At 38.9% G+C, this 23,204-nt stretch overlaps 1 protein-coding gene across 1 annotated transcript; it reads left to right on the forward strand.

Annotated features, from left to right (window-relative positions):
* Positions 1 to 734: 734 nt before the first annotated feature.
* CFHR5 (complement factor H related 5) lies at positions 735 to 22,929 on the forward strand. The gene is made up of 9 exons (XM_089516568.1): positions 735 to 912; positions 3,185 to 3,361; positions 5,749 to 5,922; positions 10,538 to 10,720; positions 14,130 to 14,309; positions 15,451 to 15,621; positions 19,092 to 19,274; positions 21,414 to 21,610; positions 22,125 to 22,929. The coding sequence occupies exons 1-9, from the start codon at positions 774 to 776 to the stop codon at positions 22,131 to 22,133; spliced, it is 1,413 nt and encodes a 470-aa protein (XP_089372694.1). The 5' UTR covers positions 735 to 773; the 3' UTR covers positions 22,134 to 22,929.
* Positions 22,930 to 23,204: the final 275 nt, after the last annotated feature.

The following is a 23,204-nucleotide window of genomic DNA, read 5'->3' on the forward strand; positions in this document are numbered from 1 at the left end:
CTAGAATTGGCCCCAGGCAAACTGGCGGTCTGTACCGGGCCTTAGAGAGGCAGTGGGGACCTTGTAAGAAAAGTCAAGATTGTTAATTTCTCTAATTGCAATGACATAATAACTGGTGCTACTGAATAAGGAACATTGGATGTAACATTCACTTCCAGCCTGAAATACGCTTCCTATGGTCTTTTACTCCTGGATGCAAAATCTCTCAGAGATGGGGGTTGCCCAAAGTCACCCAGTGCATATTCATACTCTGGTCTCCCAAAGATCTAGTCCCGTGCTCAAGCTTTTATACTACCTATACTCCCCCTTGAGTCAATTATACTGGACAGCTTTGTATATGCAGTTCAAGGATAATGCTGACATATCTACCTCAGAAGGCTGTTGCATGAGACTTCCTCCTCCAACTTGCCCTCCAGTTGTCTGTGCCTACCAGCCCTGGCATTCCTTAGCTTTGGCCATACTATTTGGGAACTCTGGGAAGCCTGAGGAAGACAGGCAAATGAATTTGAGAGTATTAATTGTGCTTTCTAATTAAAAATTAGTTACAATAACAATTTATGGTGAAACAACAGTTTGTTCAGCTGTATTTAATCCAAGTGTATATACCATCTGAGCAAGAAATAAGGAGCTACAGAGGAGCATCTGGAGGACCACTTTGATTTGATCCAATAGAGCATTTTTGTAATACATGTAACATTCTTCTTTTCCTCCCTCTTTTTTCTCCTTTAGAATCAGTCTTCTGTACTCTCTTTGACTTACCCAATGGTTTTTTTATGAAGCCAAGTAAAAGTTTTCAGCTTGGTAATACAACAACATATGGCTGCCAAAGTGGCTTCACAACGCCACAAGGACTTGACAGGGGAGAGATAACATGTCTTCCTGGTGGATGGATACCAAACCCAGAGTGTATCAGTAAGTGCTTTTGGGTATGATCCAATACATCTCTGTTCAGAAGGAAGGCATGGTCACTTAAATGAGGCTCAATCCCAGGTACATGTGTATAGGTTAACATCCTTAAAGATGTTAGATTCTGCAATACATACACTGCATGCAGGGAAAAAGACTGTTCCGATATGGGATAGCATTGAAAACCCTATTGATTTAGTACTGAAAATATCTATGTCAACTCTTAAAAGAGGTATACAGTCGGCCCTTCTTATACACAGATTTTTTATACATGGATTTAAGCATACATGGTTTGAAAATGTTCCAAAAAAGTATAAATTTACCTTGATGTTCCATTTTTTATTAGGGATACCATTTTGCTATGTCATTATACCTAATGGGACTTGAGCATACACGGATTTTGTTATACACGGGGGATCTTGGAACCAAACCCCAGCGTATAACAAGGATCCACTGTACATCATAAACAATGCCCACCCATATGATTTAACATGTGCTTATCTGTGATCTGTATTAAAGGTGACATCATATCAGCTTATTGTAGACATTTATAAATTTCTCAGACAGTACTCTTGAGCACCACGTATTAATCTCAGATATGTTTCTGAATACTCCTATGTGAAGTTCAGTTTAGATGCTGCTCTCCGATAGGGTCAACAGTTTTTCAAAAGTCTTGCTGCTTTGCTCAGATGCCAATTCTGCCTCTTCCCTTCATGACATTCCCTGACACATGTCACGTCTACCCACAGCATACCAGGGTGGCCCTTCATAAGGCTAAAAACATCCACTTCCCCTCAAGTAGTAGATTGACTCTTTTTATTATCACTTCTAACCATATATGAGTCACTTTGCTAACTTGACTAGCTTTGACTTTTGAGAATATACAGACAACCTTCTATAGCCCAGTCTCCAGACAGGTGAAGCATTTGATGATTTGAGATACAGTAAGGAAGCTGAAAGATAGCCTTCAAATATGGGTATTATTTGCAAGAAGTAAAACACTGGATTCAAGAAATGCCATGTTTCCAGGACAGTGCTTTATAGAAAAAGAAATAAGAACTGGGCAATGTTTCTAGCACAATCAATATGTGCAAGCTTTCAGGTACCCATATCTGCTGATCAGATAATATGATGCTTGATGGGGGACGCACAGAAATCTAAAGATGTGGCCATTGTCTCTGCCACATTAAAAAATATATATCCTTCAATTTGCTGTTGCTGTTGTTAATTGATTGAAGGGCTCTGTCTACACACTTTTCAAACATTTTCATTGGCCCTAGTAAAGCTACTGCCCACTTCTGTGTTATTTTTAACTCATGAGCTGCATAGCTACTTCTATGGTTTGTTCTGAATTTAGATACTCCTTAACAAACAGACAAACAAACAAAAAACGGGGGGGGGGGGAATAACCAAAGCAAATCAAACTGTTTTCAAGAATGTCCTGTTCATAGATATCCCCCTCACATCCCTCACAACATTGTGAAGAAGTTGCTCACAGGATCTGAGCTTTCCAAAAGAAATAAGGTAACTAATTTTGTTTTTAAAAGATAAAATCCCATTTTAATATATTGTTTATCTATATTATTGTATTTATTTATTTAAAAATAAAAAAATGCCTGCCCTGTCCAGAGAAACAGCAGACCTCAAAGAAGCTATCTTTAATCCTGTCTGGAAATTACATTTCCATGAGTGAATTTACGTATGTAACAATTAGGACTGGGCAGGTTTGGCTGCTGTTACTTTAGCAGAGTGGGAAAAGTGAAAAATGCACAATGGGGTTGAAGCACATGCGACACTAATGAACATCAGGCACTCCTGCCATTCTTCCAATATGCATCTTCATAATTCACTAACAGGGTTTCTTAGCATCTCTGCTACTTAGTTGTTGTTGTTGTTGTTAATTGCTGTTGAGCTGACCTCAACTCCTGGAGACCATGTGGATGAAAACTCTCCAAGACACCCTGTCCTCCACTGCTCTGCTCAGGTCCTGTAGTCTCATGCCCATGGCCTCTCTGATTGACACCAGCCAGCTGATATGTGGTCTTCTTTTCTTTCTATTGCCTTCTACCTTTACTAGGATCATTGTCTTTTCCAATGATTCATGCCTTCTCATGATGTCGCCAAAGTATGACAACCTCCATTTTTTGGCAGTCTGTACTGCACCATACTTACCTAAGCATATATAACATTATGTTAAGAAATAGGATTCTAGTGATTATAAAAAACCTTCCAAATTAGTATGTTGCTTGTTAATAAGATCTGTCCTTTGTTTCCTTAGAGGCATGCCCAAAGCCAGCTGATAAAAGCATTGTCTTCAGCACAACTAAACCAGTTGCCTTGTTAGAGGAAAAAGTACTATTTGAATGTACAGATGGATATGAAAGCATTAACCACACAAGAGGTGGCCAAGCAGTATGCACATTGAATGGGTGGAGCCCAAAACCTCAATGTCTGTGTAAGTTGATAAAATATTGTTGTTGTGTAATCAAGTTGCAAAATTTTGGTCAGTTGTTTTAAACAAGCTGTTGCAAAAACAGAGTAGCACTGAGGGCTATTTGTTACCCTCACTGTGGACACTCCAGGACCAATCTATATTGATGGGAATTGTATTTAGCTCAAATGGATAATTGACTGATGACTGGGGTAACCCAGCCTTAGGGCATCTTTTCCAGCTTTACAAGGTCCAAATTCACACAGAACTCCAGAGGCAGACTTCCAAATTATTATTATTATTATTATTATTATTATTATTATTATTTTATAAAAAGTGAAGAGACACACTCACACACACAAACAGTCATGCATACACATAAAAACTAAGAAATCAAGGGAGGAAGTTGGAATAGACATTAGACTTGACTAACAGCAATAATTACCTATGCAGATCTTGACTCCTGTTGAGGATCGAGATGGGGAGAGGGAGGACTCAAAATGCTCCTGCAACATGTAGCAATGGTGAGCAGATTGAGGTGCTAGCCAGGCTGACTGACAGAGTTTCTGTCTGCAACCAGACTGAGCCGAGAACGAGCATGAAACAATGCCACTAGTTATACTAAAATTCTACTTTGGGGGCAGATACCAAGATTCTGGAAGAAGTAAATAACTTGGGAATGACTTTGGGATTGTTTTCCAGGGTTGGGACATTAAACCAAAACTGAATTAAAAGAAAGCCAATAGACGGGCATTTCCCAGACATGAGAGGATTAGAAGACAAGCTTGCTGAAGCTTTGTTTACTTGGGAGCCTACTCTTCCGCTCCCTTTGTCCAGAGTCTCCTTACCTCCTTGAGGGTTTCTCAATACAATCAGGCCAGGGCCCAAGGCAACTCCAGTTTTGCTAACCAATGTTCAGAGATTTACTTCTATATTAAAATATGAAGGGTAATTCCAGGGACCTATGAGAGGCTTATATATTTTCTTAGATTTCAGTAATCTTGTTGGTAACATGCCCATTTTGTGATAAAAAAATTCCTCGTTTAATTTTTTCCCTGTCTTTATTGATATATGTAGGAGGACAGGAAATGTGATGACATTTTAGATGTCCTTAAAGCACAGAGGTAGCACTGCCAGATGGCTTAAAATAAGAATGAATATTTTCTCATAGATTTTTTTGCCATCTCTGGAAAGCATTAACTGCTGTTGGCTAAATGAGGCATTCATTCATTCCTATCAAATTTAAGATTCCTGAACAATAAAGACAAAGTAGACTGCATATATCAAGATCATAATGCAATAAATGTATACAAAACTTTTAAATGTATATATCTTGAAAAATGTGCACAAGTTATTAAATGGAGAAATTACTGGGGGAAATGTACTCATTACATTTGAGTGTCTCCAATATAGCTGACTGTAAAATGACACTAGGTGGTTATTATGATACTGGGAGGACAAAGGGGCATTTGCATGACCTCATAAATCTTCAATATGTAGTCTTGTTTGGAAAGCTGCTTTGAAAAACTAATCAGTTACAGACTGAAGGCATTAAAATTAGTTACATTATGGTTACATTTTTTTAAAAAATCACGTTTCTACAAGTGGTCCTAAGCAGCAAGGCCCCCCACACTCTTGCACAATTATACCATGAAAAGTAGTGGGGTCATCCCTTGTTAAATTACAATAAATTACCACAATCCTGTTGCTCACTTAATCTAGTCCCTTGTGGCCTCTTTAAAATTTCCACCTCCAGCAGCTGCTATGGGGCTGCTGCCACAAGGGAGAAATGGGAAGGGGGTGATTGAGGAGCAGAAACTGCATCTCCTCCATGTTGTAATTTACTAAAGAGAAAAAGAAACTCCTTGTACTCCTCCCCTACTCTTTCAGCCTCCACAACAGTTTAGTACCCAGAGAAGCAGCCCCACAGAGTTTGGGGCTGGTGTGGAGGAGAGGCATAGAGCAGCAGGTGCATGAAGCTAATTCTCTGCTATTATTTATAAATTAGCATATAAAGGAGTTATTTGCAGTGAACAGTTACATGTAATCTATTAATCAGTACTGTAGACATTCTCCAGCTAATGTCATCTTGATTGCTGGAGGAATTTTTTCAATTCTTCCCATATTGCTTGTGGATCAGCAATAAAGGGTGCAAGGAATGAACAGACACATGAAGAAAAGTGAAGGGGCAGAACAGGAATCAGTGTCAAAATTTGTAATTTCAGATAATGAACACATGATCCTAGTATGCAACCTTTTTATACTATAGATGTTTGCTTCTTAGAGGGTTACATTTTCTGCTGTTCTGGAATAAGATTTACTATCACTGATAAATATTTTAGATGGATTTTAAGCCCCCTTTCTAAAAGGCACTCCTTAAATTTAACATATCTGTTCAACATTTTCTTCAGTAATAGAATGTGAAACCCCCTTTCTGGAGAATGGAAGCATTTATCCAAGGAAAGACCAGTATGCGAACAGAGATGTGGTGAAATTTTCCTGTCTGAGAGGATACACAAGAGTTGGTCCTGACTCTGCTCAGTGTTATCACTTTGGATGGTCCCCACAACCTCCCTCTTGTAAAGGTGCATATTTCTCCTTAGGCTATTTAAGAAACAGCTGTAAATATACTTGATGTTGCTGAGGAAAGAGAGGAGCCATGAGAATAAAACCAGGACACACAATTGGAAGGAAAAAAGGCCACAACTTTATTGAGTACAGTTGACAGGTAGAGTTGGACCAAGTGCATGAGGTCTGGATCTAGCATCGACCAACCTGCTTGTTGATCAATGAACCAAGTTGCCTGGTCATAGCCAGGCCTCAGGATGACAAAGGGATAACCGATTAATCACATGTTCGCATCTCCATCCCTTATCAATGGCGGATGCCGAACAGGAGTTGCCCTCGGAATGGCAAAACCTCAACATCCCAGCACCCCCAGGTCCTTGAGGAACTCCTGATCCAATGCTCTGCAGCACAGGAAACCATGCTCACAAGATCCATGACCTAAGCTACCGCACCTGAAAAGTTATGACAGCAAATCACCACTCGTAGAAAACACAGGGAGGGAAGGTGGGGAGAGCCAATCAGCAAGGGAGACTATCACCTCTATCATGTGGTTTTATCAAGGCCCACCAGCCCACCCCTCCCAGCCTCCCAGCCAACCAAGGACGGCCCTTCTGCTGGTGGCAGCCCAACAGGGAGGTGCTTTCAGCTCCCACAGCATGCTGGGAGATGTAGTCCAAGATGGAGCTGGAAGTCCTGTCTCCCTGAGGATCTCTTGATGGCCCCAGTGCCTTCCGGGAGTGTGCCAGGGCTGGGCCACACTGAGAATGCAGCACAGACCCACAGGCTCCTTCCCCCCAGCAACCGGGATAGCCTGGTGAGTCAGGCAGCCCCATTTCTTAAAGTTTCCTTTTGACTATTTTATGCCATCTCTTCCAGATGTTATCCAGACTTATCTTGCAGCAAGATCTCATGACATATTTGCATTAAAGTGATACTTGGAGAGTATAAATTCTCAGCCGTTCCATTTTCATTCTGCATTTAGATGGGGGACTTTTGATCCTCCATATGCTTTTGACTTCAGTTTTAAGGAGTCTTGGCCAGACAACATGGCTAATGGCAAGGGCTTACGGGAGCTGAAAGATAAAACATCTAGAAGATAACAATTTTCACACCCCACCTTATAAGCATGTTATGAGGGTGTCATGGACTATTTTCCATGTTTTTAAAATAAATATATTTTCCTTAGCTCTATATTACAGATGTTTCAAGATGACAACATTTTTCCATCTCTTCTATGAAGTAAGTTAAAAGCTCCAGGTGCTAAAAAGGTGCATAAAAGGGATGGACAACTGCATGGCAACTAAGGCCCAGTAACATCAGTTTTTTTTCACAGTGCCTATCCAACTGGTAACAGGAAGTGATGTTTAAATTATTCAGCTGCATACTGCAGAAGTTACAGACAGCAGAAGATGGGATGATTCCCCCATTAAAAAAATAATGCTTGAAAAGTAGAATTGTGAACCAAAAATGAATAAACTAAACCTGCATTAACTAAATACAAAGAAAAACTTTACTAAATTGGAGAAAAATCTAATGGGAATCAATTGAAAATCACTTAGAATAGTGGAGGATTTTGGCAGAGAGATGAGATAAAAATTAAGGCTGGCTCTCACCAAGTCACTAGAATTCAGTTATAGGGCTGTGTTCATCTGTAAAATTAGTATGTAAAGAGATCTTGTAGCACTTTTGAGACTAACTGAAAGAAAGAAGTTGGCAGCATGAGCTTTCATCGACTTGAATCTACTTCCCCAGTTCTTCCCCAATGCATGTGAGGAAGTAGTCTTAAGTCTACAAAAGCTCATGCTGCCAACTTCTTTCTTTCAGTTTGTCTCAAAGGTGCTACAAGATCTCTTTATATACTAAGGAGATTACTGTACATGAATATTCCCAATGAGATAGACAAGCATTTAACCACCCCCTGCCAGATCTTACCACACTGCCCTGTGGTTGGGCAGGTGGCAGCTCATATCCAACCTGGCCATGTTCCACAGCTTTTTAAGAATGGGATTTTCCCATTCTTGAAAAGCTATGGGACAAGCCCAGGTTGCATATGGGCTGCCTAGTGACCGACCATGGGGCAGTGCAGTAAGCTCCGGTGGGAACAGTTAAACGTTGGGTCTATTGCATCAAGGATATTCCCATCAATAGAGTTACGCATTCATAACTTTTGTATTCATGACCCCAATGTATTCCCTAGTTTAAGGGATGCATACTGAGCATGAAAGTTCCCCCAGTCCCCATTTACTGGAAAGCAGCTGCTCTAATTGATGCTCTGTCAAGAAGCAACTAATTAGTCCCACTCTCCTCCTGTTGGGGAAGGATTATAGGCAGGGGCCCTATTTCTGGCTGTTGAACTGGAGATCTCTCACATGCTGGTGTGGGTGTGAGAAGATCAGTCAGCTGCTTCTCAATTGACAGAGGAAATAGACTCTTGCAAATCTTAGAGGCTGCTGCCTGTTAATTGGGGGTCAGGGGAACAGGAATCTCTGTATAGTTACATAACTATGATGGCTGCACTTTTGTAACTGATCATGAGAAAAAAGACCATGAAGGAAAAAATACAAAGGTGAGAAAGATTAAGATAGACTAACAAGTATCTAAACCAGTACAGACAGATATTTTTTGCTAGTAAAATAGACAAAGTTTATTTCTAAAGAAAAGATAAGTAACAAATTTAAAAAGTCAGCAAAACACCCTTGAAGTCAATATGAACAACCACTGTAGCATATGGTGGCCCCTTGGTATCCAATGAGCTTTGGTTCCAGGACCCTCCACCCCACCCACCCCACCCCGTGGATATTAAAATCCATGGATGCCCAAGTCCCATTATATACAATGGTATAGTAAATGTGTGTCCATTATAGGAAATGGCAAAAATTATTTATTTTACTTATTTATTTCACTTATATTCTGCCTTTCTCCTAGGGTGGGACCCAAGGTGGTTTCCAGAGGTGAAACATTAAAAATGTTTGCAATGAAGTTTTAAAAGCAATTTAAAATCCACACATTAAAACAATATAAAGTCATTTAAAAATCATAAAAAGTTTAAAACAAATAAAACAAAATAAGAATGTTGCTTAACCTTTGAAAGCTTGCTTAAGTAAAAATGTTTTTGCTTGCTGGCAAAAGGAAAGCCAGAAGGGAGCCAGCCTAGCCTCTCACAAAAGGGAGTTCCAGAGCATTGGAGCAGCCACTGGGAAGGCTCTCTCTCATGTCCTCACCAAGTGAGCCTACAATGGAGAAAGCCTTCTCCTGAAGATCTTAGAGCTCTACCAGGCTTGTATGGGGAGATATGTTCTTTCAAATAGTCTGGTCCTAATCAAGGTTAGATGTTTTTAGAATTTTTAAATAATTTCAAGATGTGGATGGTGAAATCTGTACATACAGAATCCATTGATACAAAGGATTGACTGTATTTACAAGCCAGCTGGTGGACCAAAGTCCTGTCTAAATCAAAATGCTGTTGTCTGCTAGTGGGAAATCATCATGGAAGGTCACTGGAGAGCAGAAGGTTTTGCTTTGTGTTGTGTGTAACTCCTCTCTTTCTGAATCATTCAGGATCAATGTAATGCATCTACTGTGAGATATATTTTCTATTAAATGAATAATATTAATTATAAGTAATTACGTCTCACTTGGCTATCCACACATGAAGGGCTACAACAATCCCCACAATTTCCAAATACATATAATCCATCTTCAGACAATATTCACCATGGTTTCTTGAGTGTGAGGACAACAGAGTGTCTAACCCCTCTATCATGACTTTCTTCAATATGTCTGAAGAGGAGAAAGTCCTGTGTATGCAAAGGCTTTGCAAATGAGCAATATCTCTGTTTTTCCAGGGATATTACTACAGTGAAGAGCCTCCTTATAACCAGGGACTTATCTTCAAATGTATTGCTTTCGATGTGAAGAAAATTATGCTGATGGGGCTCAACAATTATGTTTATGGGACTCCCTTGCTTCCATGTTTGAAAAAGTGTGGTGTGTAACTCCTATCTTTTGCATCAAATGCTTTAATGTATTCCACAGCTGAGTGGTAGTGCAAAGTTTGTCTTCCTTTGTTTTTCTAGGAGTTTATCAAATGGGAGGAATTTCTCTTAAATTCGAATGAAAAGAAAGTGGGGCCAGAACGCATTCATTTAAATTTGCTAGTTTAGCGCAATTATGTGAATGCGCATTGTGTTCGAACTGGCTTCCCATTGCCCGAAAATAGAATGCCATTGCCCAAATTTGTGTGTGGCAGTCTATCATGCAATAACGGGAAACCACATGATTGTGTTCAGACTGACTTCCCATTGCCCGAATTTGCGTGTAGTGGGTTATCACGCAATAACGTTAAACCCCATGATTGCGTTCAGATTGCCATTGGATTATACTTCCAATTTCCCTTGTCTGATAAACTCTCTAAATTTTTATTCAGGTACAGAAATGGGGCAATGTTCTCCCATGTACTCCAATGTCATGGTAAACATCTCACCTCACTGGAAATCAAAGTATGCAGTAATTACAGTGTCTGAGATGGCTTTGAAAATTTTTCCAGGGATTCCAAATATAGGGTTAACCATATAGAAGTTTGTTCTATTGGATAAATAGATTCAAACTTATCATGATTTTTTGTTTATCTAGAAAAGGTTTCCCATTGTCAGCAACCACCCAGCATTTCACACGGCAATCTTATTGGTGACCTTCATGAAGAATATCAGCATGGAGAGAAGGTGTTTTATGAGTGTGATATCCGTTTTGAAATGGCTGGCTCAAACACAGTAGAATGTGTTGATGGAGAATGGGTGTCTTTGCCATCATGCACAGGTAAACCTCTGCAGAAATGTGTGTGGTGAGAAATTATATATCCACAAAAAGTTGGTAATTTGCTAATAGTGCAAAGAGATCACTGCATACTGTCTATTAACTATGTGAATCAAGCCCGCAGTCTTGGTTTCATCTTTGATTCTTCTCTGTCGTATATCCCTCAGATCCAGACCACAGCCAAGGCTTGTCGATTCTTTTTGTACAATATTGCTAAAATCCGACCATATCTCTCTGCCTCTACTGCCAAGATCCTGGTCCATGCCCTAGTGGTCTCACGACTTGATTACTGTAACGTCCTCCTGGCTGGGCTTCCTCTTTCTCACTTCCGTTCTTTAATCTCTGTCCAGCATTCAGCTGCACACATTATCACATCCGCCCACCGCTCTGACCACATCTCTCCTGTGTTGGCATCCGTTCACTGGCTCCCCCTCCCTTTCCACATTCAGTATAAGCTCCTGCTGTTGACGTTTAAAGCCCTCCATGGGCTGGCCCCTCCTTACTTATCAGACCTTCTTTCTCCTCACCTTCCCACCAGGGCCCTCCGTTCTGGTAGTCAGGGCCTGCTGTCCCAGCCCAGGATTTCATCTGCCCCATCTCGGATTCGCCCCTTTTCACTTGCTGCCCCTCACTCCTGGAACCTTCTTCCCCCGCAAGCAAGGGCCATCACTTCTTTAACCAGCTTCAAAACAGAGTTGAAGACCATCCTGTTCAGAGAAGCATTCCCAGGCATTGCATAATTGTCGCTTGCTATTTGATGTTCTTTTGATGCCTGTTTTATCGAACCATTTCCTGTATTGCTATGTACTTTATATGTATTAGCCTACTAGCCCCACCACCTTTCCCTTCTCCTTTTATGTCATGTCTTTTTAGATTGTAAGCCTGAGGGCAGGGAACTGTCTAATTAAAAAGATTGTATGTACAGCGCTGTGTAAATTTACAGCGCTTTATAAATAAAGGCTAATAATAATAATAATAATAATAATAATGAATCAGTCAAAATTGACTAATTATGGGGTAATAAGGGAAGGTAAACAAAGAAGAAGAATTTCTTGGTGGGATGCAAATATCATATTGAATACTGGCAGAGGAGAGTACTTGTTCCCACAGACGTGAAGATTTTATGTGGTGCTTTAAAAAAAAGCATGATGGGTCTTGTAACAAGAAACGGGGGGGGGTGTGTGTGCACTGGAAAGTATATGCATATTTGGATATATTTATGTTCTGGGGAAAACTTTTATAAAAATGTAAGTTAATTTCAGTTGGTGCTCTGTAGGCCAAGGACAACAGCAAAGCAAATGAGGTTTAACCCTCTCAAAGAGACTCATGAAGGTATCTGCAACACTTTCCACTCCATAGATCGCAGTTAGAAGAGTACTAGAAGAGAGCTTAAATTGTTGAAGGAATTGGAAGAGAAGTTTGAAGAAGTCAGGAAAAAAACTATGTGTGATTACTTTAGTTGTGATGCGCCTTCAAGTCAACTCCAGCATGTGCTTTATAGACTATAGCAAGGCCTTCGACTGCATAGATCATGAAAAGCTATGGAATGCTCGTAAAGAAATGGGAGTGCCATCTGATAGTCCTGATGAGGTTGCTGGCAAGGATAAAGCCAACTCCCAGTGTAGTCTGGCGATCAATCATGCAGATGCAGCCAAAACAATAACGCAGCAGAATTCAAAAGCAAAAACACCCATCTATTGGTACTGGCAATACACTGACCACATTTCACACAACATGGAGACCACTCACAGGCAGTTGATTCATCCAAAGTTCTGAAGGCTTTTAATAGTAATAATAATAATAATAATAATAATAATAATAACGATTTATTTATAGCCCGCCAAGTCATGAAGAATCAGGGCGGGTTACACAGTAAAGAAATTACATAACAATTAACAATAACAATAACATAACAAATCACAATAACAATAAATAGCCAAAAAAGAAAAAAATACATGACGAATAACAGTAAAAAGAACAATGAAAATATATGACAATTGACATAGCAAATCAAAAATACAAAATTAATCCCCTTCTCAACCCCCCATCCCAATCCTAAGAGTGTGTGTGACATCCTAAAGTTCCTCAAACATCTGCTTTTGGGCAGAAATGGGCTGTGGCATTCACCCTGTGTACCTTTTAATACTAAGGAAAAGAGGTTACTGTAAGAACATAATACAGAGAAGCAGTCTGGTTCTCAATTGACAAAGAGGTCAGACAAGGCTGCCTTTTATCACCGTATCTGTTCAACTTGTATGCAAAGAAATATTATGTGTAGAGCAGGTTTAGATATGGAAAAGGGGAAGAGGGAAGGTAGGAGGAAGGAAAATCAACAATATAAGATATGCAGATGGCACCATACTATTAGCAGAAAGCATCACAGACTTGGAACAATCACTAACAAAATTCAAAGAAGAAAACACAAAAATAAGGCTAATGTTAAACATAAAGAAAATAAAAATAATGACCACAGAGGATTCACATAAATTCAACCTAGACAATGAAGAAATTGAAATAGTAAAATGTTTTCCATATGTTGGATCAAATATTGATCAGAACAGAGACTGCAGTCAAATCAGAAGAAGATTAGCAATGGGAAGAGCAGATATGAAAAAAACTAGACAAAATCCTAAACTGTAAAGATGTACAACTGAAAGCTAAAGTTAGAATCTTCCAAGCCATTATATTTCCTATTACCATGTGTGTATGCGAGAGCTGGACAGTAAAAAAAGCAGATAGGAAGAAAATTAATTCATTCAAGATCCGGTGCTGCAGAAGAATGCTGAAAATCACTTTTCAGTACTCTTCTGCAGCACTGCCTCTTGAATGAATTAATTTTCTGGACAGCCAAAAAGACAAGCCATTGGGTCTTAGAACAAACCAAGCTGAACTCTCCCTGGAAGCCAAGATGACTAAATTGAGGCTGTCATACTTTAGTCACATCCTGAGAAGGCACACACTTGATAGAAAAGACAATGGTCCTGTGGAAGGTAGATGGCAATAGAAAAGGAAGAAGACTGCATGTCAGATGAATAGACTGAATCAGGGAGGTCATGGGCCTGAGCCTATCAGACCTGAGCAGAGAGATAGAGCAGGGCTTGGAGACTTCTCCTTCACAGGATCACCATGAGTCAAGGTTGATTCGAAGACAGCTAGCAACAAAGAAAAATTAAGTACACATTCTGTCATTTAGCATTATTAAGTTCAGTCTTAGATTTTCATTATTTTGAGCTGATACTAAATCCAGAACTTCATAAAGTAATTAATAACTACAAGAGGGGTAGATAGTTTAAGGTCTTCCTTGTTTGGTTTTGTTTTTAGTTTTATTATGTTTCCAGATATAGGTGAATAGGATGGTTCAAAAGAAATTGAAGAATTAATATTTTCATTTATTGTATGCTGTTTTCAACAGAGGAAGAGAAAATATGTGGACCACCTCCCAATATTGCAAATGGACATCCTGTCAATGTTGGCAATGACAAGTACTGGCATGGTGAAACTGTCAAATATGAATGTGAAGGAGCATTTGTCATTGTTGGGACCAACCCAGCCAGGTGTCTTCGTGGACAGTGGGAGGTACCTTCATGTATCGGTATGTTTCATATTTAGAAACCAACCAGGGATGGACAATTTGTGGCCCATTAAATTTTGCTATATCTAGGAGAATTTTCTGTTGACTTATTCCTGTATCTGAATACTTAGGTGATTCAGCAAAATGTAGACGTCCAAAGAATGCAAAATTTGTTCCATATGCTCCTCTTGCAAAGATATTTGACAGCAACAGAACTGTAAACTATATCTGTGGTTCCAGTCTTTGTAGAACAAAATGCATTCATGGAAACTGGTCACCTGAACCGAATGCAAAGGTACAATTTCACAAGTTCTACGTCGGCTTCTAGTTTCTGAATCAGGAGGACAGTTGCAGCCACTAGAAACAAAAAGGAAGCAGATTTCAGGAGTGTCATCCTGCACTGTGTCTGTGGTGGGACACAATTTGTCAGATGTGAGGTTATTCAGCAGTGTGAGATGTACTCTCTTCTAGAGCAAATTCATATCTGTTATGGGAGGGGGTGGACAATCTAGTAAGCGGACCACAGCAACAGCTAGCAAGTCCACTAACACTACAGCTGGATGGTATTCCCTTGGCACACAGTAGCCAATCACAGTTTATGCTCAAGCAGCCTCATAAATGGAAGTGCAGAGTTGATTCTCCTGTATGCATATCCCACTTAAAGATCAACTCAGCCTTGGTTTATCACCTTTTTCTGAAACATGCAATCATGTCTCAGATGACACACATTTCCTCAAAAACTTGGTTGAATCAACGGTTTTTACATGACACCCTAAGGTTGTCAGGCAGCACAAGAATCCTGAAAATCTGGAAATAGCTTATATATGGGTGACAACAGTAAGCCAAGTGGAGGGTAGATAATTTCCAGAGACTGATCTTGAATTTACACTCTCACTACATTGAGTTTTCAAGAAACTGATAAACCAAAACAGGGATCTTGTTGAAATAAAATTCATGAAGAATTTCACAGGCATCTCTTTGGATCACTGCCAAAGGAGCTATCGTGTGATACTTGAATCAAGCCATGAGATGAGAAACCTTGGAAGGATATTTGTTTTATATTAAATATTAATTTATTAAAGATAATTAAATATTCTGCTCTTTCCATTTCTTCCACATAATCTTTAAATTCTAATTACTGTTTTATTGTTTTTGGTTAAAGAACACTGCCCACTGCCTCCTCAGCTGCCAAATGCTCTCAATAACATTGAGATGAAAAACTACAAGAGTGGTGAAAAGATCAGCTTTACATGTAAGGAGCATTTTCTTCTTCAAGGGCCACAAAAAATATTTTGTGAAGATGGAAGTTGGCAGACTCCACCGCGATGTGTTGGTTTGTATCCTCTACTTATTACATTTGCCTTTCTTTGAATAACACATCAAGAAAGAGATAAAAATGTTGATATGACAAAAATGTCTTTCTAGGATTACATATACATGTACTTTGTTGCTTGATGAAATAGGACCATAGTGATGAACATAGTTCTATGAGGAGGCTTTTGGCTGAACCTAAAAACTTCCCAAACTAAGACAGAATCTTTGATTTAACACTGTCCATAATACCAGGAACTGAAATTTTAGATCAGTTTCTGCTCTTCAGAGTTTACTAGGATGGGAAACCTGGTTGGTGTTGCTTTCTCCCATTTTTAATATATTTTATTATAATTTTTAAAATACAGTAAAGCATACAGAAACTAAAAGGATAAAAGAAGGAAATACAAAAAGGAGGGAGGAAAAAGTAAAATGGAAGAAAAGAGAACAAAGAAAACAAAGTCCAAAAGAAAAAAAAGACTTCCAACATCCTTTTGGCAATTATAAGTACATATACACATAGTTCTCTCACTTCCAATACAGCTTTTTCTTCCAAATAATCTATTTTCATTAATTTTCAACACCCAAAATCACCAATTCTTTTTTTTTACATCCCTCCAAACCTTTATAAAACTGTCAACAACTTTTTTTCTAACCAAATCAAACTTTATATCCACTTCTGTTATATTTATCAACTTCAGGGTTCCATTCCTCTTTCTTTAATAATGTTCAATTCTTAACTCTTATTGGAATCCTCTATCCTCTTCTAGGTCTCCTTTGTGGCTATATCAATCTCTGTATTTAAATCTGTACATCAGCCCCATAAACTGAGACATCATTACAAATATTTTCCCTCAACATCTAAAATCCCTTTATACATTCTAAGCATTTTTAGCATCCTGTCACAATAATACCTCATTTTATTTTTAAAAAATGATAACAGTTCTCTCTAAAATCATCAGAACATTCTACGGCAACTATAGATCACTTTGTAAACAATAATTGTATAAAATTCATTTTAAAAGCATATTATTTAAAATTATAACGTTATCCAAATTCCAGTCTCTTAACCACTTAATTTCCCATTAATCCATCAGTACATTATAGTCAGAATTCACAACCCATTGACCACATTCTCTAACTTTTTCATTTTTGATTTAAGTCTTAGAAGGAGTTTATAGCACTGGCCCCTAGAATGGGCCCAGTGTGTTATAAACGTGTGTGCACGCACGTGCGCACGGAACGGGATGGGGCCCAGAACCCCATTTTATCACACACTGGAACGCTGCCTTTGCCACCGGGCATTCCAGTTGCATTCCCGTTCCGTCCCAGAGGGCGCCATTTGTGGGAACTGTTTCTAAGCATCCCCAGAAATGGCACCCTCTGGAACGGAACGGGAACGCAACTGGAACGCCTGGCGGCAAAGGCGGCATTCCAGCATGCGGTAAAATGGGGTTTTTCGCCCCTTCCTGTTCCGTGCGCGTACGCGTGCACACACACGTTTAGAACGCACTGGGCCCGTTTTAGGGCTAGTGCAATAAGCTCCTTGGTTTCTTCCCTTGCCTTAAAAATGTAAAGATTCGGAAATAAGCAATTACGTGGTGCATCACATAGCAATCTAAGTACTATCTGATATAAAAACATCACTCTGAACAAAACATTCTTTCCATATCCAAATTTCTCCCCACCAACAGCAAATCCCATCCCTCCCCAGCCAAACCTATCTTTCTCAATTCTCCATGTTCTAATACAATTCCCGCCAAATGATATAGCATCCACAAGCATCTCAACATCATCACAATTTAACTTTCCAACTTTCAAAGTTAATTCGTACATCAGCTCCAGTCTTCTATACTCATACACATTTCTTTCTCCCTTTCATCACTTAACATTTCAATTTGATTTTGTCTTCTCACTTTCTCTCCACTTTGTGTTATAAACAAAACCATTTGCTTCTTGACTCATTTAAATGCCTTGAGTTTATTTCTTGTATCTTCCTTCAGTATTTCTTTCAATTCTTTCCATTCTTGCATGAATTCATCTTTCACATATCTGATCTCTTTTCACAGTTTCTGCAAAGTCTCCGGGGCAGGGTCCATCTTTGTAGATTCAGCAGTTACAAAGTTAAAAACAAAAAGCAAGACCCTATTCAGTTTCAAGAGTTCCACCACAACCATCTACTATTCTCAGTCTTATCCACTTTAAAAGTAAAGAATCCTCTTTTCCCAGGGAAGAGTGTCCACTTTACTCATGACACACTCAGTGGTACTCTTCTACCTGTTAAAGTTGTTGGTTCTTCAATCTATTATAAAAGATACCTTGTAAGTCGTCTTCTTCTTCTTCTTCTTCTTCTTCTTCTTCTTTGCTTTTTATTTTTATTTATTTTTGGCTGAAATCTTGTAATCTTGTAGTCCCAATGGACCACCAGCAGGAGCGGGTTTAATCCTCTCCTAAAAGGTCCAGTTCTTGGCCTGTAAGTGTGGCCTCCATGTGGCTTTCAGCTACTTTGTAGCCATGCGTCATATAAATGTCATGCCCCCAAAGCAGCCACAAGTATTTCTGGTCCTGGTTGATGGTAACAAAATAAAGAAGCACTAGTGGATTGGAGATGCAGTGATGAAGAAGCACTAACGAATGTATACAAGAACATTTTTTTCATTTGAACTGGGGGGTGAAAATCTGAATTTGAAATACATTGGGCTGCAGAAGGATTGAATATATAGGCAACTTACTTCTTTTTAGCCAGGTAAAACAGCAAGAGGCCTGACTATCCAAATCCTTCCTTCCCTCTCCTATTTTGAAACTCTTATTTTCCCTTTTTACTTTGGAAACTGGAGAGAACTCAATCAATTTTTTGCAGAAGTCCTGACATCATCTAGGGTGTTGTGGATAGGAATTCCAGGTATTGACAGCAGCAAGCCAACTTGGACAAGGCTGATAAGAAGGCAGCTAAATGTTGGGTGCCAACATGTTGAAAATGAATGAGCTTGCTACAGAGCTACACAGTTCTTTCTTTCTTTATTTATTTCTTTCATCTCTATGTCTCTGTGCCTGTTTCTCTCTGTGTGTATGCCTTTCTGGAGCAAGTAGGCTTTTGTATATACTTATACTATGCTTTCAGAGCTGCTAGGTACTAGAAAATTACTGATTTTAAAACAAGGAAGGCACATTCTAGATCCTTAAGGGTAACTAAACCATGCTATGCTGTGCCATATTATTAATTTTTTTCTGGGATATTAAGAGTTGAAAATGAATTCTTCATGTTCTTGCTGCACAATGGTGAATAAGCATTATAGCAAGCAAGTGCATTTGTGGCTCTCCAGCTATTGTTGCACTGCAACTCTCAAGGTGGCTAGGATGGATAGAAGTTGAAGTACAACTATATCTAGAAGGCCATCCTTAATTTTTAGGGATATGTGTGCATCTTGAAGGTTTTTAAACTGCATCAGAAATCTAATAGGTTCATTTTGCAGATTGAATGTATAATTATAGATGCAGAAGGAAGATGTGGTCGCCCTCCTCCTATAGAAAATGGAGATGTTTTGGACAATCTAATGACAGAATATGTGTCAGGTGCAACAGTGCACTATAAATGTCTACGATTCTACAGAATGGAAGGCAGTCCAGTGATACATTGTCACGATGGTACTTGGACAGAAAGGCCAACGTGCACAGGTATGAAAAGCATAGAATATTTATTGTTTTATTCTGTTGAAGCATGTTGTAAATGGAAAAAAACATGGTGTCAATATTTCTGGAATCACTGTGATGGCATTCTATAGGTTATAGAAGGTATCTTAGGAGTTTATCACACCAGGCGCTTCCGTCACTCAAACGTCATCAAAACGGGGTGGAAGCATCCATTGTGTGATCGCTCCTGTTGCTACTGAAGGGAAACGGAAGTGTTTTCATCATGGAATCACCAGGGAATCACCAGGAAAACAGCTCTTTTCTTATTAGCAGATTAAATTGTTAATAAGAAAAGGGATGTTTTCCTGATGATTCCCTGGAGCTTCCATGACGAAAACGCTTCCGTTTCCCTTCAGTAGCACCAGGCGCAATCACACCATGGACACTTCCAACCCATTTTGATGATGTTTGGGTGACGGAAGCACCTGGTGTGATAAACTCCATATTATTATACATCAGAAGAGATTATGAAGCAAAAGGAAGTCATCACTAGGCAAACCTGTTAGTTTCACTTTTTCAAATTCAAATTATGTAAATTATAGTAAAGACTGATCATATTCAAGCTGGGAAAATTTCTCCAGTCACTAAGCTAGCAAACAGTATACCCACAATATTTAAATGGGTAAGCTAACATATCTGACCCATGAACGCAACTTCTGCATCCCTAGATTTATATAAATAATGTCAAAAAGACGGAAGGATGCACAAAGGTTTCTTCCTCTTCGAGCCTATGAAAATCTCCCAGGTTCATTTTATTTACTTTTTCAGAATGCTCCTTTACAATCTTTGCAATTTTTTTCATATCGACCAAAGCATTTGTGTGCAGGGTGTGTGTGTGTGTGTGTGTGTGTGTGTGTGTGTGTGTGTGTGTTACTTATACATGTTTATTTGTGTTTAATGGGGCGAGTGTGGAGAAATCTTGATGCCTGCCATTTCTTACTAAAGATGAAAAAGTGAATGATACACTCACATTTTCTTTAATAATATTGTAAATCATAAACTCGATAAACTGACGTTTTAAATAAAATCAATAAGTTAAAATATATCTCCCCCCCCCCCTCCTATCTGCAGTGCTTTTCTTCCAGCCACTGGCATCCTACTTTCCTCACAACAGCTAAAATCTGTTTTCAAGCAATGACTTTCTACATAAACAATCAGAATGTTGTTGAACAATATGGGACATCAATCAATTATTCAGCTGGGTTATTCATTTTTTGTCTGTGTACCTGTGTATATATGGAGTGTGTTTTGGATTCAACCAGATCCTGAAACCAAAAGTGAATTGGACTAATTCAGACAGATTCAGAGATGGGGTTCCTCTGAAGCAAACCAACTCTGAATTTGAACTCTCCTAAAGATTCATTGGCAGTTTACATTTGGAGGAAAACCAAACCTGCAAATCAATGATGCCTCCTCAATCAGTCCATATAAGGAAAACATCATGGTAGAGAGAGGATGAGTTGCATTTTATAACTGGAAATTCAGTCTTCTCATGCAAATCGCTTTGCCAAGGCTTTCCAAGCACAGTGCTGAGGAAGAAGGATGTTGGAGTGAACTTTGAAATAGAATTTGCAGTAGTAGAGAATACACTGTTTGTCCAAAACAGCTCATATTTCCTGGCATTTCCAGGAAAAGGAATCTCAGGGGAAGGAGTATGCAGCGAGATCTTGTAGCACCTTTGAGACTAAAGAGTTTATCAAACGGAAGGAATTTCTCTTAATTTCGAATGAAAAGAAAGTGGGCCCAGAATGCATTCATGTGAATGCACTTGATCAGAGAGTTTATGTGAATTTGAATTGTGTTCAAACTGACTTCCCATTGCCCGAAAATAGTATGCCATTGCCCGAAATTGTGTGTGGTAGTCTATCACACAATAACATGAAACTCCATGATTGCGTTTAGATTGCCATTGGATTATACTTCCAATTTCCCTTGTCTGATAAACTCCTAACTCAAAGAAAGAAGTTGGCAACACAAGCTTTTGTAGTCCTCAGTCTTCTTCCTCAGAAAGATGGTAAAGTTGTTGCAGATATAAATCAGATTTATATATTGCTAATTCCACTGGGTTGCTTTTTGCATAATGTATTTTCATATCTAATCAAGTGTCAATTTTTTTTCCACCAGAGGCATGTACAGTCACAGAAGAAGATATGAGTCATAATAATATAAAACTGAAGTGGGCAGTAGGTTCAAAACTGTATCTAGAATCTGGAAGAACAGCAGAATTTATCTGTAAAAGGGGCTATCGGGCAGATCCATCCTCCCCTCCATTCAGAACAACCTGTATTGAAGGCAAGATGGAGTATCCAATGTGCATACAGGTATATTTACCACAGCCAGTAATGAGCTGTAGAAGTTTAAAATCCAACACATTCTTTTTGATTCATTAATGGACTTCTACAGGGGTCCAAAACACAAATATTAAAATAAGTTGTGTCTTAAAAAACAAATAGAAGATACATTTCTCCACAAGATCTCCATATAAGGAAAACAGCAAGGAAGGTGGAAAAAGGAATGAAGGGGATGAGTAGCAGTTTTGTGACTGGCAACTCCAGATTTTCATGTGAATGGTTTTAGTTGGGCTTTCCCAATCTCTTGTTTAAGAGTAAGGATGTTGAAATGGACTTTGAAATAGGATTCTTAGTGGTTTTTAAAATATATCTAAAAATCATATTATTGCTTGTGTAGTCCCAAATTAGTAATATGTCAAAAACAGTCCCAAATTAATAATATGTCAGAAACGTTACTGATTTACAGACCAAGTATACAAATGTAGGTTTCACAAAGACTGTGCAGGAGAATTTATCTCTTCATTATTTCCTTTGTCTTTAACAGGCAGATTGAGATGAATTTGAAGAAGCAATAGAGCAGCTGCTTATAAACAACACTTGATCTTCTAACAGTATGATTTTTAAAAAATGAATCCATTATGTGAATCTATTTTTGTAGTCATTTTTTTTCAGTAGTTAATGGGTAAATGCAGAGGTGGCTGGAAGAGTTACTGGAGCTATCCAAGATGTTGAACCAGTGAAGAGCAGATTCTCTGAAGCAATAGAACTTCTGGTTGCCTCTGGGTAAATGATCAGAATAAATCTTGGTTCTGTGAAGGAATATGAAGATTTACATCCCTGAATGGGCAGCCATCTTTGTCTCTATAGAGTTGCTTTGAGTCCTGGCATGTATGCCACACATGTTCTTTGCATGGAGTCTTATGATACACAACCATCATCTTATGCCTTCAGTAATAAGAAAGCAGTAATGAGCTGTGACAGCTAATATAGTAAGATATCCAGTCCCAGACCACCAGCTATTTTTTTAAAAATGATGTCTTGATGTTTTAAAAAAAGTTCACCACAATTTATGCACCCAAATTCTCCTTTTAAGACTCCACAGGCATGACAGAAGGACTGGAGGCTGCCTTCTTCAGATAATCAAATCTAATGAAATTCTGAAAATAGGACGTAGGGAAAGTGGTTGCTCTGCAAAAGAAACAGCTACCAAGGACTTGGGGCAGGTTAGAGGACGAGATTGGTTATACAGTGGGCTGAGAGTTCACAGGAAATTTTTGAAGCATTACAAATGTATCTAAGAGAACTTGGAAATGGTATATGGTTGAAAGAGGCCTTGGAATAAAAACTTATCTGTGTTCAAACACTGGCTGAACATCATTTAGACTGGGGACTTTACAGATCCTGACCATGCCTGTACACAAACATGAGCATCCCTATTTATATCAAACACCTTATTGCCCTTCAGATAATTGTTTGGTGGGTAGGCAGCCACTTTCCTCTCCCAAATTATTTGTAGGCTACTCCCATTAGCATACCAAAATTACTCCGTTTTCTCCTGAGTCTTAAAATGGTGACTAGAAGTGATGTTATTTCACTTCCTGTTGGTATTTTGAGAGGGACTTCA

The sequence above is a fragment of the Sceloporus occidentalis genome, unplaced genomic scaffold (assembly GCF_023333645.1).
Source record: "Sceloporus occidentalis isolate IW3139 unplaced genomic scaffold, rSceOcc1.0.p SCAF_3, whole genome shotgun sequence".
Lineage (NCBI taxonomy): Eukaryota > Metazoa > Chordata > Lepidosauria > Squamata > Phrynosomatidae > Sceloporus > Sceloporus occidentalis.